At 40.1% G+C, this 21,934-nt stretch overlaps 1 protein-coding gene across 1 annotated transcript; it reads right to left on the reverse strand.

Annotated features, from left to right (window-relative positions):
- Positions 1–89: 89 nt before the first annotated feature.
- Positions 90–21,645, reverse strand: LOC110958145 (rho-related GTP-binding protein RhoA-D-like). Its single transcript, XM_022204522.2, has 5 exons — positions 21,533–21,645; positions 5,593–5,748; positions 3,378–3,498; positions 2,276–2,406; positions 90–2,157 (listed from the first exon to the last, which is right to left on the reverse strand). The coding sequence occupies exons 2-5, from the start codon at positions 5,746–5,748 to the stop codon at positions 1,984–1,986; spliced, it is 582 nt and encodes a 193-aa protein (XP_022060214.1). The 5' UTR covers positions 21,533–21,645; the 3' UTR covers positions 90–1,983.
- Between the last annotated feature and the right edge of the window lie 289 nt (positions 21,646–21,934).

The raw sequence follows: 21,934 nt of genomic DNA on the forward strand, positions 1-21,934 counted from the left end.
TGTGTCATAAATTAACTGAATATTTGTATAAATGCATTAAAGATTTTGAATTCAGGTACCACCTGCAAAACAAAGCAAAACTAGTCAAGTTTGTGTAGTATTTCAAAAATACTTTATTAACATGTTTGTCTCATCCAGACATTCAACACATCCCACCCCTGTTTGTAAAGCATCGTCACAATCAACATTTTCTCTTCAATTATGAGGTTTGACATTTAATACAGAGGCACTGTCCAGATATCAGCCCAGGCCGACTACATTCTGACCTGCTGATCTGAAGGTACTGGATAAAATTAAGATCACCACAGTTGCACGTTGTGACGGTGGTGAAATCAATGTAGGGGCCGCTAAAAACACTCGCATACAGAGTGTTCAGGGCGCTCTCTGGACAGGACTGGACACAGACTACACTGCATCTCTTTGCTTTAACTGTGATAGAAAAGTACACACCAAGTACACACTCAGAGGGCTGCATGTTTGGAGAGGAGGTGGTTTTATGATCCTGTCAGTTATGACAACACATGTCTGGAGAAACTCACAAAGTAGGCTCTCTGGCTTTTTAATAACAATTCTGCTTTTTTTCTTCAAAATCTGCTGTAAAATGTCACAAATGATGCATTGGTGTAAACACTTCAAAATTTACCAATTCAAATTACAGGCAATCTTCGGTTATTCCCAGACAGACACGCCCTCTCTTCATACTATTTGGACCCATTTCACTAATTGATAAAGTCAACTCAAGAACAACATTTTAACCAGACATTAGCTACACAGTCATATCCTTTCTTTGTTCACTCACATTTTTAGGAATGTCACTTTAGTGTCATAAAGGGCTACGACACACCAACAAAGCTCTAATTTCAAACGGCCAACACTTCTAATGTTGATGAGCTAAACTGAAGAGATGGTACACCGGTAGTGGCTAAGCTCAGCTGCAGATCTAGTTGACATTTGGGTATTTAGTTAGAATTTTTGTGCATGATAATCCCATATTATGTCATATAAATATGATTGTATACAGTGTGCATCCAGAAACTGGTAGATTACAGTGTGCATTCGTCCTCGGTAAATCCAGTACACAGTGTTGCGTGAACACTGTATACTGGATGTGAAACAGTACAGAGTTCAGACAGGAGACAGAACTCACTGGGGGAAGGCATTGGTGACGTCTGCCAGAGCCTGTGTGAGCGTGACTACCAGTATTGTGTCTAAGACAATAGACCACTGTCTCCAGTGCCAGTTTAAGCCATCGCCATGGAAGAGACAGATCGAGGTACAGTCCAGAACCTCTCCATGCAAATAGTCACTGGTGCTTCAGTTTATGTAGGTTTCAGTGGATTAATGCAGTGCGAACAGACTCTAAATTTAGTCCTTTGTGTCAGAAGAGAAAGCTGTGGAAAACAGAGCTTTGCTGACACAGCACTTGGTGAAATAGAAATTTCAGGGTGTAAAATTAATAGTGGTATAAGAAACAGATGACAGATTGGGACTGAAGCTGATGTATAAAAAAGAGACCAAGAGAAGCAGGGGAAGCAGCACTTTTAAAATTGTCTGCTAGCCAGAGCTGAGAGAAAGACAGTCAGGGGCCATGTAGGCCACAGGCTCTTCTCTGTAAACAATCATAATACAGAAGCAGACATATCTGTAAAGTATATGCACATATAAATACAAACAAACATCCATACATATAGAAGGAAGGAGGCAATCCTTCACACAAACTGACGGGTGTGCTGGTGGAGGAAAACCAAACAGGAAATAAGCAATAACAGAATGTGAGTTGCAGAGGAAACCGTTCTAAAAAAGGCTGATTTGTTTTGCTTTTAAACAGGTGTGTCAGTCTTTCATACTTGCCTATGACTTATCTGCGTCTGTGAAGTTAAGTGTAGTCCATGGAAGCCATTGATTTAAAGTTTCTCCAAGTTTGCTCCGTGGGTCGGGGGGAATCCTCCTTCAGCTTCTGATTGGCCGACACACTCAGCCCCTTCACAGTAGCTGGCAGACGCCCCTCTTCTTGCGCTTGCGGACCTGCAGTGCTGCTCTGGTGGCCATCTCAAACACATCCCGCACACCGTCCTTGGTCTTGGCTGAGCACTCCAGGTAGCCAAAGGCACTGATGCGGTTGGCCATGTCTCTGCCCTCCTCAGACTTCACCGGCTCCTGGAGGTTTCATGTTCAGACAGAGGGTTAAAATTTCACCAGGTGTGTGGACGAGAAACGGAGATTTATTTTAGGATAATCTGTTGCCTGTAACACAGCAGTATGCAGAAACACACACCTGTTTCATCTTGACCAGCTCCCTGCGTGTGTGTTCATCGTTCCTAAGGTCCTTCTTGTTGCCCACCAGGATGATCGGGACATTGGGGCAAAAGTGTTTCACTTCAGGTGTCCATTTCTCGGGAATGTTCTCTGAAAGAATTTAAAATATGAAATGAAAAGAGTCCCAGCGCAGTACATGCCAGACTTTTTCCCTTACAAGGACAGTAAAAGAGTTTCCCTTGTGAGTGCACAGACAAACATCAAGAGGTCACCGACCCCTGACTAATAAATGGTTCTGAGCTTGCTGGCCAAAATCAGCACTTTTCTCTGGAAGGAGATGCCATGTTGGGCTACAGGAGGAATGTCATCGGTGTCACTGCACATATGAGAAGGCTGTGGGAGAAAAACTGAAGTTTTATAAAAAAAAAGACATATTAAGATGTCTGATGTGGTTATTTGGAAGCCAAGAGCTGATCCAAAGCTGAAATACATGGGACATATTTTGTAATCCTAATCCTGAGGACTGGGCGACAACAACAGCGACATTATGTTCTGGAAATGTGTCCGTCTTTATGTGAAAACTACTACATTTCAGTCCGTAAAAGTCTATTAGGGATGCATTGATCCAGCCAGCCTAGATTATTCTTTGCCTAACAGTCATCAACAAGCTTTATTACAATACCAACAGTTTATGCATTCAAAACATTTACAAGACACATCTTTGGAAGAAGTAGTAAGTCTTCATAAACTAGATCATTGCTTTTATGAGGTCTGCAGACAGGAAAATATATTATATGGTACTTTTATGGAAATAATACAGCAGAATGGAAAAACCAATAAAAGATAATTATAGAACATGTAATGACTGGAATATCAACAGTTCAACTCCCATCCAAAGGATCCTGGTTCATGTCATATCTTTTTTATTTCTTTGCACTGTCAAATGTCAAAGAGGCAAAAATGCCAGAAAATGATCCTAGAAAAACAACACATCAATAACTCAAGTAGTATTATAGTTTTGCTTCTTAATTTCAGTAAAATGACTCAACTGAAGAACAGTAGGTAGCTAAAATCTAACTTCCATTCTCGTTAAGTCAGCGGGCAAGTGTGTGAAGCCTCACCTAAACTGTCGGGGCTGTCTATGGAGAAGCACATGAGGATAACATCTGTGTCAGGGTAGGAAAGTGGTCTCAGTCTGTCATAGTCTTCCTGGCCTGCTGTATCCCACAATGCTAACTCCACCTGGGAGAGAGGAGGAAAAAGAACAAACAATGGATGGAAATGACTACAACCACAGAGCATAAATTCATTGACATTACTAAAATAAGACGGACATCACTGCCAACGGGATGAGGAAGGAGTAAGACAACAAACAAAAATAGAATATGGACATGAGCAAAAAGTCAAAAAATGCTGGATAAAGGAAGATTTAGAATGATTCATTCCTCCACGATTAGACTTAAAAAGCAACTCCCTGGAGGGGGAGGCGGTTCCCACAGGCTTTAGGCTGTTAATCAAACTGTAAGCAGTCCCAGTGTGTCTGACCTGCTCCAGATAAAACAAATGGCCAGCAAAAAACATTTGCTGGAGCTAAGCAAGTGTTGTAGCACTTGTTACAGTGGTTAGTACATAGTAGCCTGGAAGTGTCATTTCAGAATAAATCACACCTTTTTTTTAAAGTAATAACGTGTCTAGAAATCAACTGCAATCTTTTGATTCTAGCCGGACCTTCCCCACGACTACAGTCACAGCTGGAAAACTGCGCCTGCTACTGCTAAGAACTGAGTACAAAACAAACCGTCTTAATCGTCCCCCAGAGAGTAGCTACAGTAACTTAGCAGTTCATCTGTACTTCTGACATCTCACTACACTCATGTCTTTCTTGCTGGCTTACAGACTACTTGTCCTGGCAAGACTGACTGGACACAGAACCTTCTGGCACAGTCCACCGCAGGAAGGGCATTTTCCATGGTATATGAACTATAGCACAACTTCTGATTGAAAATAAGCAACTCCACACATCGACAAACCTTCATCTGCTGCTTTTGATTCTTTTACCACTAGATGTCTCTCAGGAGTCAGCCTTCTAAGAGACTCCTCTCTTCCTTAGTTGCTGTGGCCACAACTAAGTACAATAAATGATTAACAAGTCGGCAGTAGATTTAACAGCGATGCCGACTTGTTCTGAAATACTTCACTGCATCAAATTCAGTTTTTAAAGGTCTGTATACCACAGCTGAGAAAACTGCAGTTTGTATAAGACAGGCAAAACCTCAACCAGCTGATCCCAGATTTTACAGCACAGGAAACAGGAACAGGAAATGGGACAGTAGTCATGATGTGCGGGGGAGAGAGGTTCCAACCCCGCACAGGAAGGTGGCACTGATCCATTTCCTGTTGTTGGCTGGAGGTCTGCTGCCTTGTAACAATAAAACGGGCCAAGGATTTGCTCACAATACGCACTTATCCCCATCAATCTTAATGGCACGTGGTTCACAACCAATGAGGTCAACGGTGTCACAAAAGCCTGCCTGTTCTGAGGAACATTTCTAATTTTCAGTGGTGAAAGATACATTTAAATTCTTAATGATTTAAGTATTGGAGCACAGCAGCGTTAGATTCCATTACTAGTCAAAGCCCTGAAACTATAATCTTACATAAAAGCATACGACATTATTAGATTGTTAATACTGATGCACTAATATACAAGAAGCAGTTTTTAAATTGTAATCTAAAGTGTAAATTGCATTTTCTGGTTATAGTTGGTAGTGGTGGAGCTACTTTCTAATTATTGTAGTCCGGTAATTCACAACCTAGGAGTCAAGTCAGGAGGTAACAAGACAAAGAAAAAATATGAAGTTTTCAGACCCCAAATCTGCTTTCAGTCTTTACACTCTGAGGTTTTTGCTGTTTTTGTCAGATAATGGAGAATTTTAGCTCTTTTCTTTATTTAACTGAAACCATTTGAGAAGTTACAAAAGGGAATGTCTTTGGTGGAACGTTAACAACACACAAATATTTGAATTGTGACAAGAAGCATAAACTATATATTGCTGTGCTGTAAGGACAACAAATGTTAGCGGGCTCCTGTATGTAAAAATGCCATGTACTTCATGCAATTCCATCTTAAATCTCCAACGGTAAAGTAACCAGTAACTATAACTGTTATACTACATGTAGTGCAATTGAAAGTATGTTATTTCCCTTTGATTTGTAATTGAGTGATAGTGTAAAGTTTCACATAATGGATGTCCTCGAGTAAGGTTCAAGTGACTTGATCATTTCTAATGACTGACAGTCACATGACCAAAACAAAAAGCTTTAAATATAGCATACCTGCTTGCCATCAACTTCAATGTCGGCGATGTAGTTCTCAAACACAGTGGGGACGTAGACCTCCGGGAACTGGTCCTTACTGAAGACGATGAGCAGGCAGGTCTTCCCACAGGCACCATCACCAACTATCACCAACTTCTTCCTGATTGCAGCCATCTGTAAACAGAATATACATTGTTAGTCTACATGTTAAGGTTTGAGACAGTCAGTACACTGGGAAGAGTCAAGTCTTTTCAAACAAGAGAGGGAGGTGAAAGAATGAAACCATAAATAGAACGAGTGAGGAAAAAAAAAGAAGAGATGATCGAAGTCTGTTTTAGAGCCGCACCCTTTTCCCTTTCCTGGGCTGTGTCCTCTGTGTGAGGTGAAAAACAGATCCAGGCAGAGAGTTCAGCACTGCTCTAGAAAAGCAGGAGGAGGAAAGGGAGCAGAAGGAGAGCCAGAGACCTCCGAATGCAGCAGCCTCGGTGCTCCACACACTGCTGCACATGCATGACCTCGGTCTCACAATCACATTAATAATGATCTTTAATATGTCACTTGTACATTCCCGTGGCCCAAGTGATTTACAGCTCTTACTGGTTTGGTCTGACACCTCTATATTGCACACATTTCTCTCCGCATCACTTTGCTTGTATCCCTGAAAGGTGTGTACATGTGAGTGAAATGTGGCTTGCTGGAGAGGGAGACGGCCACACACACACACACACAGATCAATAGCCATCTCCCACAGGCTGACAATAATGGAGAGAAGGCAGTAGGAGATGAGACAACACACTGGCTGGCTGCCAGTAGCATCAGCTTCCACAGAACTACCTGGACCAACAAAAAGATCCAAACCTCTGCCATCACTCACACACCAACTCAGTGTCCAAGTCATAACTGCTGAAGGATAAAGAAATAAAACCAAATTAGTTAAAGCAATCACAGTAGTGATGAACCTACAGAAAACTATCATTATCATCATCATTACTATCTGTATGCAAATAGGGACGGACTCACTTGCACTTACATGCATGCGCCGCCAAACCTGCTATTAAGACTTTGAACAGAGAAGCTCACATTCCAATACACAGCTAAGAATGCCATTGCTGCACTTCATGTTCAAAACTTGAACACTGCACCTTATAGTAACAAGTGAGTAAAAATATGACACCTCCTGTTGAATAACAAGCAGAAAGCAGTCTTGGAAAAACAAGAAATCTGTTTAAGTACACCCTGACTCAGTGCGCATCAACAAACCTGTCAAACACACATTTCAAAACAAGTCATTTCACATTGATTTGTGCTGTCGGATGCTAAGTGGTAAATTGCTGCATTTTGCTACAAAATGAGCTGTGAAGAACCTGTGGATGCAAAATCTTCACAGAAATTACAGCGAAATAAATGCTCACAGGAAGCATGGTGACTCCTTGTATTATTCTGATATTTAGAAAGCATAATGCATTCCTTTTCTCAAGCAAATGCTAATGACCCCAAAAGAGAGAAAAGGTTTTCGTATATGGCAAAGAATGAAATTCACATCTCTACATGACCCTTTATTTTATTCCCGAATCTCGAGCAGGCCTCAGACGTTCGCCCTCCCTCAGTGCCACAACAGCTACCATTTTCACCACAAGAATAAAAAGACAATTGTTCAGTTTGCTTTCTTTCTCCCACACATTAAATCAGGCAGTGTGTTGTCAGTTTGTCTCTGGAGAGAGCCACCTGTTCTCTGTGATAGCAGGCTGCCGTTACTCCATACATCATACTGTCACTGCCAGAAGGAAGATACACACAAACGCACACATACAGGAACACACATGCACATACACACACGCCTAGCAGCTACAGCGACACCACACAAAGCTTCAGAAAACGGGGATAGTCCTGCAGATGTTGTGCCGTGATAAAATAATGCAGCTTATTGATGACAATGGCTCTCACAGCAGGCTCCCTACTGTGACAGCGGCAGCACACGGCGCTTAGCGGGGATAATGGCTCCTTCACTTTGCATTAATGTGTCTGTGTGTGCGCACTGTGCCAGGACAAGGACAGGAAAAGACTCTAAGGACTTCTTTCCCAAATAAGAGTCAATCAATGTGTGTGCTCAGCTACCTTCCATTTATGTCATGAAACAACTCATTTTAACACTGGTGCAATATCAGAATCAGCTTTATTACGCTATATCACAGATACGTTAAAAAAATAGAATAAAATACAGAGAACCTTACTGTGACCATGCTTTATTTACATCTTTGATAAAGTGATTCCCCAAAGATTTGAACAGCATGCTAAATTACATTAGTAGTCAGATGAGGTGTGATTCAGGAGGTAAAGCAAGGAGAGTTCAAACACTGAGTCATCTAATCTATAAAATGACTAGCAGCTTTTTTTAATGAATAAATAACTATCTTTGCTTTGACACGTTGGTATGACAAAAAGTAGCAGACCTGATGACAAACACAAGAGTCTACTTCAAAAACACACAACTTCTGTGTACCACAAAAGTAGGGGATGTTGAAAACCTTTCATTTAATTTAAAGGAAATGAAATAAAATGAATTTCACTCATGAATATTCAGCTTATTCGTCAATTTATAACTGAAGTCTACTTTGTGACGATCAAATCAAAGCAATATATCAGAGAAACTTATTTCAATGATAGTCAGGCTACACACTACACAATGGGCTACAATATAATAGAACTGCCGTGAGCCTTGCAAATTGCCGGTAGATCACCATCGAGATTCGAAACAAATCAGCTCAGTTATTTTGTGCCTCAAAATGAAACTGGCGTCATGAGTGCAGATGTCCTGCTCTACTCATTGCGAAAGTCTACAAGCAAAGAGAACAAATTTTTTTTTTTTTTTTTTTTTTTTAAGCAAAGCTGCAAAACTTTGAGTCTACTAACTGTACATCACCTAACAGCTAAAAAATGCTAGCTGAAGGTGTGTTTAATGAATTTTCTGTCCCTCATTTGGCTTCCTACTTCTTTTCTTGGTTGTTCAAGTGACTTCCTTGTAACACGTTAATGACAGCAAGGGAGCAGGAAAAGAGGAATGACTGCTGGACTTAACCAGTTTTGTCATTTTAACTTATCTCCTTCTTTGAGTTTCTCCCCTTGGTTCAGTTCAAATAAGCCTTATTTGCACAAGGAGCATTCCAAAACAACCAGTCCCTCCTCCTCTTTTCCCTGAAGTCAACAGTTCTGGATTCAGTTTGTGGTTTTCATTTTTGTTCACATAAGGGTGTGCTATCAGACAGTTACATTTGTGGAGAACAGATACACTTGACATGGGTGGCGTGTGTGTGATTTTGCGTAAATATTATAGGATCTCGAGTAAATACCACCTACAACAATTCTTGTGCATGGTTTTTGAACGAATATGGCTGCATCTCAAGATCCTTAAAACATTTATTGCATAAAAGTCAGGGAAATACTGGATTTACTGTGTTATAATCAGCCATAACTAAGTAGGTGTGCCCTGGATTTTATGCTGTGGTAAGTTGTCATGTGTCAGCGCATGGGAAAAAATAAATTTAAGAAAAAAATAAGTTGAAAGGCACTCATAAATAACTGAAACGCAGAAAGCTAACTGTGTGTGGTATTATAATCACTCATAAAACCAAAGCTGCACAAGCAAACCAAAGCACACTTACTTATGCATGTACTACATGTAGTAAATACACTTAAAGCAACCAGCCTTAAAGCGAGAGGTCATAACTGTGCAGTAGGCTGCATGTCCACACGTGTCTTAGAATGAATGATCCTGTCTTGCATAATGTTTGTACCTGTGTGGAGTAGCAAAGGACAAAGTTCTCCCTCCCAGCATATGCAGCACAGATGCCTTTCCCCAACAATTTTCCTATCTGACGGGTTTAACCACACCTGCTGGGGTAACACATTAGCCAGCCTTGTTCATTAGAAGTAGTAGGGGGTAGAAATAACACAAAATGGCTTAGTGAGCCAACATGGATCAGCAAAGTCGAGGTATTTACACCAACTCTGCACTTAATGACCTATTTGATTGCCAGTGTACACAGGCCATAAAATCCCTACCCTTAAATGTTGTGTAGATCTGTACCAATCTAACTTACGAACAAAAAAAGCACAAACTACATTTCTGTTATTGCAGTTCTACCTCACTCACAGAGCAACATTTATCAGCCAATAAAATAGGAGCAGAGTTGACAGAGAATAGCAAGTCGAAGAGTCATAAAGTTTTGTTCTGATCTAATCTGATTCTTTTGTGATGTTAGGCAGGACTCGCATAAAAAATTTTAAGCTTTAACAGACTTATTTCTTGTTCATTTTGAGCAAGGTAACATGATGGAAGTGAATTGTTTGTCCGTTGCTTTGCTTGAAGTGAAAAGTTGCGAAAAGTTCCGCTTTTCAAGCAGCAGCATAGGCTCCAGCCAATCAAGTTTACATCACTGATCACCATGCCGACAAACACACCTCCTTATCTCCTATCATACCCATCACAGAGCACAACTCGCACGTCAGAATTATATAAAGCCACTGAGGAGTTCAAAAGACCAAAAGCAAGAGATGCCTACACAGTTCCTGTAAAAGTGTCACTCATACAATTGTAATAATATTAAACATGCTGACGACCACAACCAGGGATTCTCTGAGCCAGTACAGCCTTTTATTGATGAATTAATGCCAGCTCTTTAAAGGCACAACGCATTTCCAATCTTTTCTCGATTTGTCCCAAGTGTGCCAGCTGTTGTAAAATGCCCCGCTGTGCTCTGCTGAAGCAGTGGAACAGCACAGCGTGGTGAGTGAAGCAAGCGAGGAAGTGCTGTTTAGTTTGTGTTCGGACAGCTGTTTCAATTAATAATATAAGAGTACAATAAAATCACGGCTGCTTTGGATTAAAAAAAATGGCTCGAGTAGAAATTTGCAGATGAACCTCGGCTCTGAAGTGCTGCTGATTATTGACAGCTGCATTTCCACTTAAAGGGGAACTTCGGTTTTTTTCAACCTGGGGTCTGTTTTCATGTCATTTCATACATGTGAGTGATGGAGAAATGAATTTTCGACATAGCTCCAGTATTTAGACAGGCAGGCAGCTTAGCAGCTCAGCTAGCAGCTCAGCTAGCAGCTCAGCTAGCGAAAAGTATGGGGCAACTTGCCCCCCCGCGTTAAAGTCTGCCCTAACGTGTTTTTTTCCCCCCACACTGACCGGCTCGGATAGTCTCAACGAGTGTCCCACAACATACTAGAGATGAGAAGTGAACGAAAACCTCCACATCACCTGGCGATCGCTCTTTGTTGTGGTCTGTATCCAAATCTCAGGACGCTAGAAAGCAAATGAAGGAGGTCAAGAGGGGAACAGAACGAAATACAAGCAGGTTCTCCAAAGTACCTACACACCACCTTAGACTGGGACAAACAACTCAGACAACAATGACTTGAAGGAAAACAGTGACCGGGATATTTGGAATATCCAAATATTCGGTCGTTACAGTGGTATCCGAATATTTATTTTAAGATCCAAATATTCTGATCCCTCCCCTCACTCCCGTCGGACGATGTCGCGCGATCAGTATTCGGCTCGTTTGTCTCTCTCATTCACCCACTCCCCCCATCAGATGTTACGATCCGAATATTCAGCTCGTTCCTTTGTCTTATTCTCCTTTAAACAAGGTGGCTCAGACTGAGACAACATTATACCAAAGTGTTCTGTGCATGGTAAATGTGGCACACGCCAACTGTCTAAACATGCTATTTAGCTTAGTTAGCTTAGTATCAAGTAATCTTTTTCGACAATCACAGACTCCTACTGTACGTGTAGTCTGAAGTTCCTGAACACCAATGGGATAAATACATGCTCAGCAGACTTACATGTGATTACATAGTAATAAATACATCTCCCCTGTTTTGCTTTCCTCTGAAAAGCAACACAAGAAGCTCTGTCGGGTTGCTCTTGTCAACTGTAAACTTACTGTACACTTGAATGTGATGAATGAGTTGTTAAAGAAAAATATTAACTGAGTGTTACCAGCTCAGATATTGACTCTCTGATTGGTCAAAGTAGCAAAGTGCATGCCATGTGATGATTAATGATGGGTCACTAAGTGCTCACACACAGCCCTGTCCGACTATGAAAAAATGTGGGAGGACATAAGCCATGAGGAATCTCTCACCCACTTTCAACAACCCTCACCCATTTCTTCTGAACACACAACATCCCTCCCCCTCCAACATCTCAAACTTTCATTTTACTGACGGAATATAAAATAACGCAACTCCTTGGAAAGCACGGATACCAGTGGATAATGGATACTACCTATACATTGTGCTGACTGTTCTCCACAGTTGCATTAAAGTTGTTGTTCTTTTAATATGTACCATATGTTTGTTTTCTCATTTCATACCAGTATAATTCTTAGGTTTGAACGTTAGGAGGTTAAAAAAAAAGAGGCGGTGAGGTAAACTAAGTATTAGCATTGGAAACCAACTTGATGATAATCTCAGCCTGCAGTTTCAACGATCAGTGTTATGAGGGTGGAGCAGCTTACTGTTCCAAACAGCTTGTTTTGCTGCAAGTACATTTTTACGTGCTCCTCCTGTTGAAAAGTATGCGTTTTGTGAATTTTGGTTATACTTGAACACAATGGAAAACAATCTATATATTACAGCTGGTAATACTAATCAATTAACTATTTTAGTAACTGATTCTTCTTTATTTAAAAACAAAATTACATGGGGGGGGGAAATCACATGTTCTATCTTCTCAGAGGTGATGGATTGTTTCTGTTTTTTCCCTTCATTGTCAATTGATCGGAGGATTATTGTCTTCACTTATCAGTTGTTTAATCTACACAATGGTAGGGAATGTGGAAAAATACATAAAAAAATTCACAATTTCCAAAACTCAAGGTGATGTCATCAAATTGCTTGTTTTGGTTGAACACTCAGAAAGCTACATCTGAAATGTTTGTGTGATATTTAGCCTTTTTTGTTTAAACTAACAAAAATATATACTTAAAATGATTTAATTATTTTATTTGAGTTATTTCTAATCTATCTGATCACAAACAAAATATATCTGGGCTATGATCTACTGCCAAAGACAAAACACTAAATTGGAATATGTGAATTTGGACTCTAGGAAGTCATGATAGGGATTCATTTTTTTAATTAATGACTTTTGATTTATCTATAAAATAATCAGCAGATAAATGATGAAAAGAGTATTAACAGAGAACTCCAGTCTGACACTGCATTCCTGAAACGCTGTCAAGTTGTAGTTTACAACCATGTCTATCCAGACTCGACTTTGTGGAAATAAAATATCATCATTTCATCACTCCGAATAGTTATTTGTGTGAAACTGGGTCATAATTGGCACTTGAATCCTTAAGCTATGGCCAAAAACATGTTTTATGAGGTCACAGTAACCTTGACTTATGACTAAGAAAATCTACAAAGCTTATCACAGTCCAAATCAGCATTTGTGCCAAATATCAATAAATTCCCTTCAGGCATTAAATACATATTGGGCCACAAGGTTAGGACAGATAACGGAAATCTTGAAAACACAATGATTTCAGCCTTGGCTGTCACTGGTGCTGAAGCATTAGTGAAAGTATTCAAATCCCAGCAGCAGAATTTTTTTTATTGGAAACATCTTGCTGTCTGTATGACCCACAATTCAACTTCACTATTAAGAGTTTGGTCGGACATTTAGATATGTAATGGTGATTAATGCGGCCTTTAGCTGCTCTCTTCTAGCAGAGATAAGGAGAGGGCTAAGGAGATCTGGTAAATTCAATTCTTCCCAGCTCCTCATCTACAGATATTTTCATTTTCAAACTTGTAGTGTTCAATCCCAACAGTGATATCAAGTGAGGCATGCTCTACATTGCTGCTCCCTCTGGGGCAAAAGAAGTCTTTGTACAACTTTTTACATAAGCTGCAGTACTCATCAAGATTTCTAAGAACATTTTGATGTGTAAAAATGGTGGACTTCCCCTTTAAGAGAAACCCTTTAGGGAGATGCAGGCTGCACTTAAAGCAGAGCAATGTAATTCACAAACATACTCAGACTCATATTAATTTTAATGTAGAGCTACTTATGGCTAAGTGTGCACTGTGGAGCTGTATAATGTAAACAACAGCAAATTAAATATATAATTAAAATATGTGCATAAAGGATTAAATTGCAGAAGGCGTAATGAAAAAAATGACGAGATTCTAGCAAGAAAATTAATGCTGAATTTGGTTAGGCTTTCTTTTTGTCTTCTTACAAAACAGCCCATTTTTTCCTCCTAAGGTTGGATTAAAAAAAAAAAATCTGCAGAGAAATTAAAAAGCCTAGCTCAAATTTTCAAGGCTGAATCAAACTCAAGACCAGAAGTGGCTGCAAAGGATCCAGGCCAGGGAAGCAGCAGCTAAAGCCAGGGAACCAAGCTGAAGCCCAAAATAGGACAGAGCCATTGAGACTCCCCCAGCCCAATTTATCACTGTGCACACAGCTCGGCTCAGAGCAGAGGACGAAAGAGAGAAATATCACACAGAATTATCCCTTCATCCGGCCCTGAGCCTCCTGGTTGCAGTACAAACAGACTGAAAAGTCAGACAGATGGAGGGAAGGAAGGACAGAAAGGCGTGGCGGTCAGATCTAGAGTGTGAGAGTTGCCGCAACACATATGGAGAAACTAAAAAAATATTAAAGTGAAATAAGTAGGTCTTTCATTAATACTGAATGAGCATGGAATAAATAAATGGATGAATTAGTCGTGGGCTGACTTGGGAACACAGCAAATCAGAACTTGGTTACAAATTTCTGCTTTCCAAATCTTTCAGAGAGGCTGCTGTTACAAGATTATAAAGTGTGCATATGCACAGACTCTCAGCAGGACGCGCTATAGCAGCTGACTGGATTGCACCCCGTTCCTCACTGTTTGCTCTGTTAGCTCTCTCCCTTCTACCCATCCTCCTCCAGGCTCTTGTTCTCACTGTGTCCTCATCTCTTCCCTTCCCTCGCTCTCTCCCTCTCTCTCCCTGTGTTGCAGTGTGATGTCACCATCAGGAAGCTAATGTTGCGTATCCTTAGGGTGCTGCATCCCTTCTTTCCAATTCACACATACAGCACAAATGAAAATGAAAGCTGACACACATGTACACAGCCTCGATGGAGTCACCACCTCCAACACAAACACTGTCTCCCTCATCTGTCCAGTCTATCTGTGAATTGTTAGGGTGTTTTAGCATGTCATCAAATGCAATGATGAAACTACATCCTACGGAATGCCTCATCAAATCTTATTAAGTTTACCGATTGGCATTATTAAGCAACCAAAGGCTAAAATAACTACAATCAAAGATTTCTAATGACCTTTGGTTGGCTAAAAATGTGGAGACACTACAAACGTGGACAAAATTGTTGGTACCCCTCAGTTAAAGAAGGAAAAACCCACAATTCTCACTGAAATCACTTGAAACTCACAAAAGTAACAATAAATAAAAATTTATTGAAAATTAAATAATCAAAATCAGCCATCACTTTTGAATTGTTGATTAACATAATTATTTAAAAAAACAAACTAATGAAATAGGGCTGGACAAAAATGATGGTACCCATAACTTAATATTTTGTTGCACAACCTTTTGAGGCAATCACTGCAATTAAACGATTTCTGTATTTGTCAATGAGCGTTCTGCAGCTGTCAACAGGTATTTTGGCCCACTCCTCATGAGCAAACAGCTCCAGTTGTCTCAGGTTTGATGGGTGTCTTCTCCAAATGGCATGTTTCAGCTCCTTCCACATATGTTCAATGGGATTCAGATCTGGGCTCATAGAAGGCCACTTTAGAATAGTCCAACGCTTTTCTCTCAGCCATTCTTGGGTGTTTTTGGCTGTGTGTTTTGGATGGTTGTCCTGTTGGAAGACCCATGACCTGCGACTGAGACCAAGCTTTCTGACACTAGGCAGCACATTTCTCTCCAGAATGCCTTGATAGTCTTCAGATTTCATCGTACCTTGCACACTTTCAAGACACCCTGTGCCAGATACAGCAAAGCAGCCCCAAAACATTACTGAGCCTCCTCCATGTTTCACCGTAGGGACAGTGTTCTTTTCTTCGTATGCTTGGTTTTTGAGTCTATGAACATAGAGTTGATGTGCCTTACCAAAAAGCTCCAGTTTGGTCTCATCTGTCCAAAGGACATTCTCCCAGAAGCTTTGTGGCTTGTCAACATGCATTTTTGCAAATTCCAGTCTTGCTTTTTCATGAGTTTTTTTCAGCAGTGGTGTCCTCCTTGGTCGTCTCCCATGAAGTCCACTTTGGCTCAAACAACGACGAATGGTGCGATCTGACACTGATGTACCTTGGCCTTGGAGTTCACCTTTAATTTCTTTGGAGGTTGCTCTGGGCTCCTTGGATACAATTGGAACGATCCGTCTCTTCAATTTGTCATCAATTTTCCTCTTGCGGCCACGTCCAGGGAGGTTGGCTACTGTCCCGTGGGTCTTGAACTTCTGAATAATATGAGCCACTGTTGTCACAGGAACTTCAAGCTGTTTAGAGATGGTCTTATAGCCTTTACCTTTAAGATGTTTGTCTATATTTTTTTTCCGGATGTCCTGGGACAATTCTCTCCTTCGCTTTCTGTTGTCCATGTTCAGTGTGGTACACACCTTTTCACCAAACAGCAGGGTGACTACTTGTCTCCCTTTAAATAGGCAGACTGACTGATTATGAGTTTGGAAACACCTGTGATGTCAATTAAATGACACACCTGAGTTAATCATGTCACTCTGGTCAAATAGTTTTCAATCTTTTATAGAGGTACCATCATTTTTGTCCAGGCCTGTTTCACTAGTTTGTTTTTTTAAATAATTATGTTAATCAACAATTCAAAAGTAATGGCTGTTTTTGATTGTTTAATTTTCAATAAATTTTTATTTATTGTTACTTTTGTGAGTTTCAAGTGATTTCAGTGAGAATTGTGGGTTTTTCCTTCTTTAACTGAGAGGTACCAACAATTTTGTCCACGTGTGTACAGTTTTAGTCACAGTGAAAGTAAGTTTCAATCTGTACATCAGAGGAGCCATTTCATACAATGCACTACAGAAGGACACATCTGTGCAGTATCATTTATGTCAAATTACTGAAAAATAATTACGATAATTACAAGCATTGGCAAGTATTTTCTCTTATGAACAATCAAAACTAAATTCTAAAGACTATTGAAAATACAGATCAAAATACTTATTCAATGCAACAAAAGCAAATACGGTGATGTACAACTTCCAAAACCTGAAATAAAATCAAACCCATTTGTGATTCCCAACCTTACTGCATTGACAAGATTGTAAAATGACCTGTGAACACTTTCTCAACTTGTGACCTATGGACTGTGTCTACCTGTATGGCATGGCTTCAAACGGAGAAGGACTGCCAAAGGAAAATAAGAAAATGATTGGGAGACTTTACACTGACGGGAAAGGACACAGAAAGTTCTGTGACCAACCCACTGTCTTTCTATAAAAGATATTGAATGTGGTCATATCCATTTGGCACAAAATGTCAAGATTAAATTTGGCTAAATGACAAAAAAAAGAAGCTTGATGGCTATTTGTAGCACATTCTTTGGTCAGTGGAGACCAAGTGAAATCTGTTTAGATAGCATGGGGTCCAGCATGTTTGAACTGTCAGAGTGACCGCACAGTCCTGACAGTGAAGTACAGAGGTGGAAGTGTGACAATATGGGGTTGTATGAATGCAAAAGGTGTCTGAGGAGATGACATTTACTGATAACATGAGAAATGCCATCTGAGATGACTCAGAGTCTCCGGAAACTTAATGGAACAAAAATTATTCTACATGATGACAATCCAAAGCCCACCTCCAAAAACCACAGGAGAGACTTTAAAGAAGAACGAAGTGAAGACAATGACTTATGATGCTTGACCTCTGAGGTATTTTAAACAGAAACAAAGAACAGCAAAACCCTTCTGGCAAGAAACAGCAGGGAAAAAAAGTCTCTCAATAAATGTGATGTTCTCCATGCAGACGAACACTGACTGTAAAAAAATAGTTGGACATGCAACATATTAACAAAATAAAAGATAAGAATCTCAGTAATGAAACCAACTTTAGCTGTATTGGGTTCCTACTGTGAGGCCTGAATTTTTAATAGAGTAAATGTGCACTCTTCGTTTTTAATTCACCATAAGAACAAATACTTTACTCTTCAGAAGCAATTCAACTATCGTTATGTCAATGTTAAATCATTTGACATTTAAGTCATATTGCGCTGGGGTATACTTACTTCTGTTGTATAAAGGATATATCATTTCAGTTTAATAACACATTTGGTTTACAGCTGTAACCTCAATACTCCAAATACTGAAGATCCTGATTCTAAAAAATAATAATGAAAAACAGCTACTGATACGTTTTTCATTAGTCTTATAAATTATAAGTCTAATAAAGCAATGACAAGATAACAGCTTTAATAATAAAGAAAAGAGTAGGACAGTACAGCTAATTAAATATTCATCATGATTACAATTTTGGCTACCCACAATAAAATGATCATGATCAACTGTGATTGAACTTGCAGAAAATGTGTGCTCTGCTCACAAAAAAAATTCTGCTAATAGCAAACAGGCCATGTAGAAAAAAAAATCACTTAGTTCGAACCAAAGTAAATATAATACTAGAATGTCATATTTCCCTCTTTAAGTAGTCCAAATTTTGTATTTTGACAGCAGGACTGAGTGAGGTGATTAGAGGCTTCTCTGTGCACAGTTACCTATCCAGCAATTAACATTGGAATGTATATGAAGCCATAGAAAGCACTGATAAACTGTAGTGCCTAACAATAAGCAGATGTTAAACAAAAGAGACTTTTTTGGGTAAGATTATATTTGTATTTTGCCTTTAGCAGACACATTGAAATCAGGTGAAAAATCTTATTTAAATGCAAAGATTTGTACGTTAGCAGGAATGTAACACAGCGACAAAGTGAAAGCTGTGTTCTGTTCATTTAAATACAAAAACGCAAAATATATATATATATATATATATATATATATATACACACACACACACAATTTTGCCCTTAAAATTAATAACGATTGCAATTTTGGGCCATAATCAGGCAGCCCCACTTGAGAGTTTAACAAAACCAGGTATTTTTCCAGTCAGAAGCTAAATTCAAAACGCGCTATCAGAGCCCATTGTTACAGTAACTGAGAAAATCATGTTTGGGTCCCTTTTAAGGCTTCCTGAAACTGTTGGTCCCAAGATCCAAACAGGAAACTCCCCCAAAGACTATTTATTTTTACCCAGAGGATTTTCTTGCCTGCATGCTGCCTGTGAATGATACACCCGACATCCTGCAGACACAGTTTTCCATTCAGACATGTTTGTCAGTCACCGACAAATGACTGGAAAACAGTCAAGAGCCTATGCCGAGAATTTTCCTGTGCTCACTGTGTAAAACAAGCGACAGTCAAATTAGTTTTCAGAAGGACACTAGGAAACATTGCAGCTGGAAAGCCGCCCATATTAATCTGAGACAGGACACTGTGGAGCATTGTGTTTGAACACCTCAGCTGATAAGCACCTATAGCTTGACAATGAACAAACCCCGCAGCTCTTCACAGAATGACGGTGAGCAGGACGGATGGAAAAACTGCCATGTAAGCAATCCCTCTTCTGTCCTTGCACTACTTCCTAAATATTTTGCTTGTGGGCTTGTATTTAGGACAAGTAACATACTTCCCATGTTAGCCATCACTAAAGCTCAGGTTCGCACGTACAGTCTGTGGAAAGCATTCATTGTAGGTCAGTCGTACATCAAGGGGAACAAAATGAGGTACAACGTCAGAGTGAAACGACCTCAGGCTATAAATGCATACAGTACATGCACGTTTTGATCCGTAATAGTCCTACATAAAGGCTTTTACACTGACCTACTGATCTATTCGTCTGTCTGACCTCAATATAGCAAGAAGAATACAAGCTCACATGCTAAATATTAGACACATCGTTATATCAATTCCATCGACGGCACACAACATTTTGTCATTTTCACTGTCAAACTGCAATATTTTGGCTATTTGGAATTATATTTTAAACGCTATATTATAAAGTTTAGTTAGGAGATGCTAGCCGTAACAATATCCACACTAAACATGTGTATATGTGTGTGTAACCGTTCTTTCCCCACTAAAGGTTAATAGTAAAAATAAACAAAGCGTATTCATAAGTCGGCCCACCTAAAAAACCCCTGCAGGAAACCACAATGCCATAGCATCGCTGATAAATTACACTCCTTGCTGAGTGAAACGACCTGCGCTTCAAAGCTGAAACAATTGGTGAGCAATCCATTAATCAACAGAAAATTAATTTACAACTGTGCTGTAAATCCATTTAAAGCAAAGAAGAAAAAAAAACAAGTGTGATGGTCATTTTACACTATTTTCTAACATTTTATAGACCAAACAGTTAATCAAAACAATCAGATTAATCGACCTTGGAAATGCCCCCAATTCCAAAACCGATTTGCACTGCTTAAGTTCTATCTGCATTTTTGTTTGGATTTAATACTCTTACCGTAGCATTACTCAACAAGGTGTTCTGTAAGACGTACACTGAATTCAAGCAATTTAGCTATGCGCCACGTGGTCAGAAAGCCTCGAGAATGATTTAATGTCAATAATCCAACTTTGGAAGTTCTCCTGATAATATTTTTCTTTTTTTACAAGGATTCCTATGTGTTGGAGTGGGTGGGGGCTCTTTCTTTTCTACAAACTAGTATATTCGCTCCACTATCTACACTGTATGTATGGATTGCATCACTTAAGAGTAAAAGCCACTCTATGAGGACACCAGCAGCTTTTGTATTGTGCAGTTAAAAGTGGGGATTTCCATTGTATTTCCCGTCACAGCTTTGAGTTTCGCGTGTTGTACACCGCTGGTTGTCACTTCCACATCTGTCTGCTACCTGCTGGGTCAGCAGTCAGCTGTTCGCGCTACAATGACATCATACTCTCACAAACTCAGACACATTTTCTGCTCGCAATCGCACAGGAGGAGGAACCAGGAGGATGCATGGTCATATTTTATGCCTGCACATATGTGTCCCCCCTCCGCAACATCCTCTAAGTGTGCACAGTAACACAGATGGGAGCAGGAGAAGCTGAGTGCTGCAGGTTTCCCAGACACAGGCAGCAGCGCAGTTTGGTTACAGTGAACATGCCAAGACAAGGGAACAAGTCTGTGTGAGATATAAGGGTCTGCGCTACAGTAGCCGAGCAGCACAACAAGGGTGTGGTGACTCGGAGAAAGGAATTTCCTTCGGAGAGACAAATGTTTTAACAGTTATTCAGCACAAGCGAGGAGGAAAGACTTGGTTTAACCACATAGCCACATTTTAGGGGGGAAAAATAAGGTCACTCACTCGATAACCTCAAAGTGTTTTCGGTATTTTATTCTGCTTTCCAAGAATTCCCGTTTGGAAGGAAAAACACACGATACTTTCTATTGCCGCTTACTAGTCAAACAGGTTTCCAAAGAGAAAGCGAAGACAAAAGTTTGTCCAGCTCGGCTCTGTTAGTCTCCACAACCCGGACTCCAAAACATGACTAAAACATGAAATTAAGTATATTATGCGAGGATACAGGGCTGGGTTTGTGTGGTCGGAAAAGCCGATAAGAACCATATTTTCAGCAAGGAGATAACAAACAGGTGTGTCCGCCGGTTTATAGCTCATTCCTTGAACATGTTCGTCGACCAAACCTCGCAACTTAGCCGGAAAACTTTTAAACAAGTAACAGGTTTCTACTCGCCGAGCTGCTCGTTTCTCGACTCACTAAGTCGTCGCTTTAACCAACTACTTTACCGTCAAAACTCGCCATTTTAACTACAGGGAAACTGTCAAAGCTTCAGGTTAATAAAACAAATAAATTTAACATTTATTCGCCTACCTCCGTCCGAAGAGTGAGCTTTCTAATCACGAACGGGCTCCGTGTTTCCCTCCTGTCCTCGTCCTTCCCCTGAAGCGGCTGTTAGCAGAGTGAACTGCCGAGCAGCACTTAAAAAAACCCGAAAAGGATACGCCCCGCCCCATGCGTTGCATTCATGACGCCCTGGGAAACTCAGTATTCAGTACTGTTTTTAAAATATGTATACTGACAGTCAATAGAAACTTTGAGGTAGAAATGTATGCAGAATTCTACTTGTAGGGGGGTTGTAATTATTCATTGTGGATTTACTGATGATCTAGTGCCCTGGTAGTTGAGATAATGATGAGTTGTCATTTTGTCATGATTCATTGCACATGGGTTGGTCACTTTGCAAAAGTGAACCAAATACACACCAAGCAATAC

This window comes from Acanthochromis polyacanthus, chromosome 6, assembly GCF_021347895.1.
Source record: "Acanthochromis polyacanthus isolate Apoly-LR-REF ecotype Palm Island chromosome 6, KAUST_Apoly_ChrSc, whole genome shotgun sequence".
Lineage (NCBI taxonomy): Eukaryota > Metazoa > Chordata > Actinopteri > Pomacentridae > Acanthochromis > Acanthochromis polyacanthus.

Bases quoted from the DNA above. Each gene is read 5' to 3' on its own strand.
- LOC110958145 (XM_022204522.2), bottom strand. From the start codon at position 5,748: ATGGCTGCAATCAGGAAGAAGTTGGTGATAGTTGGTGATGGTGCCTGT. The intron at 2,407-3,377 runs GTGAGGCTTCAC...AAATTCTTTCAG, and splicing joins AGACAGCCCCGACAGTTTAG to AGAACATTCCCGAGAAATGG. The intron at 2,158-2,275 runs GTGTGTGTTTCT...TGAAACCTCCAG, and splicing joins AGCTGGTCAAGATGAAACAG to GAGCCGGTGAAGTCTGAGGA.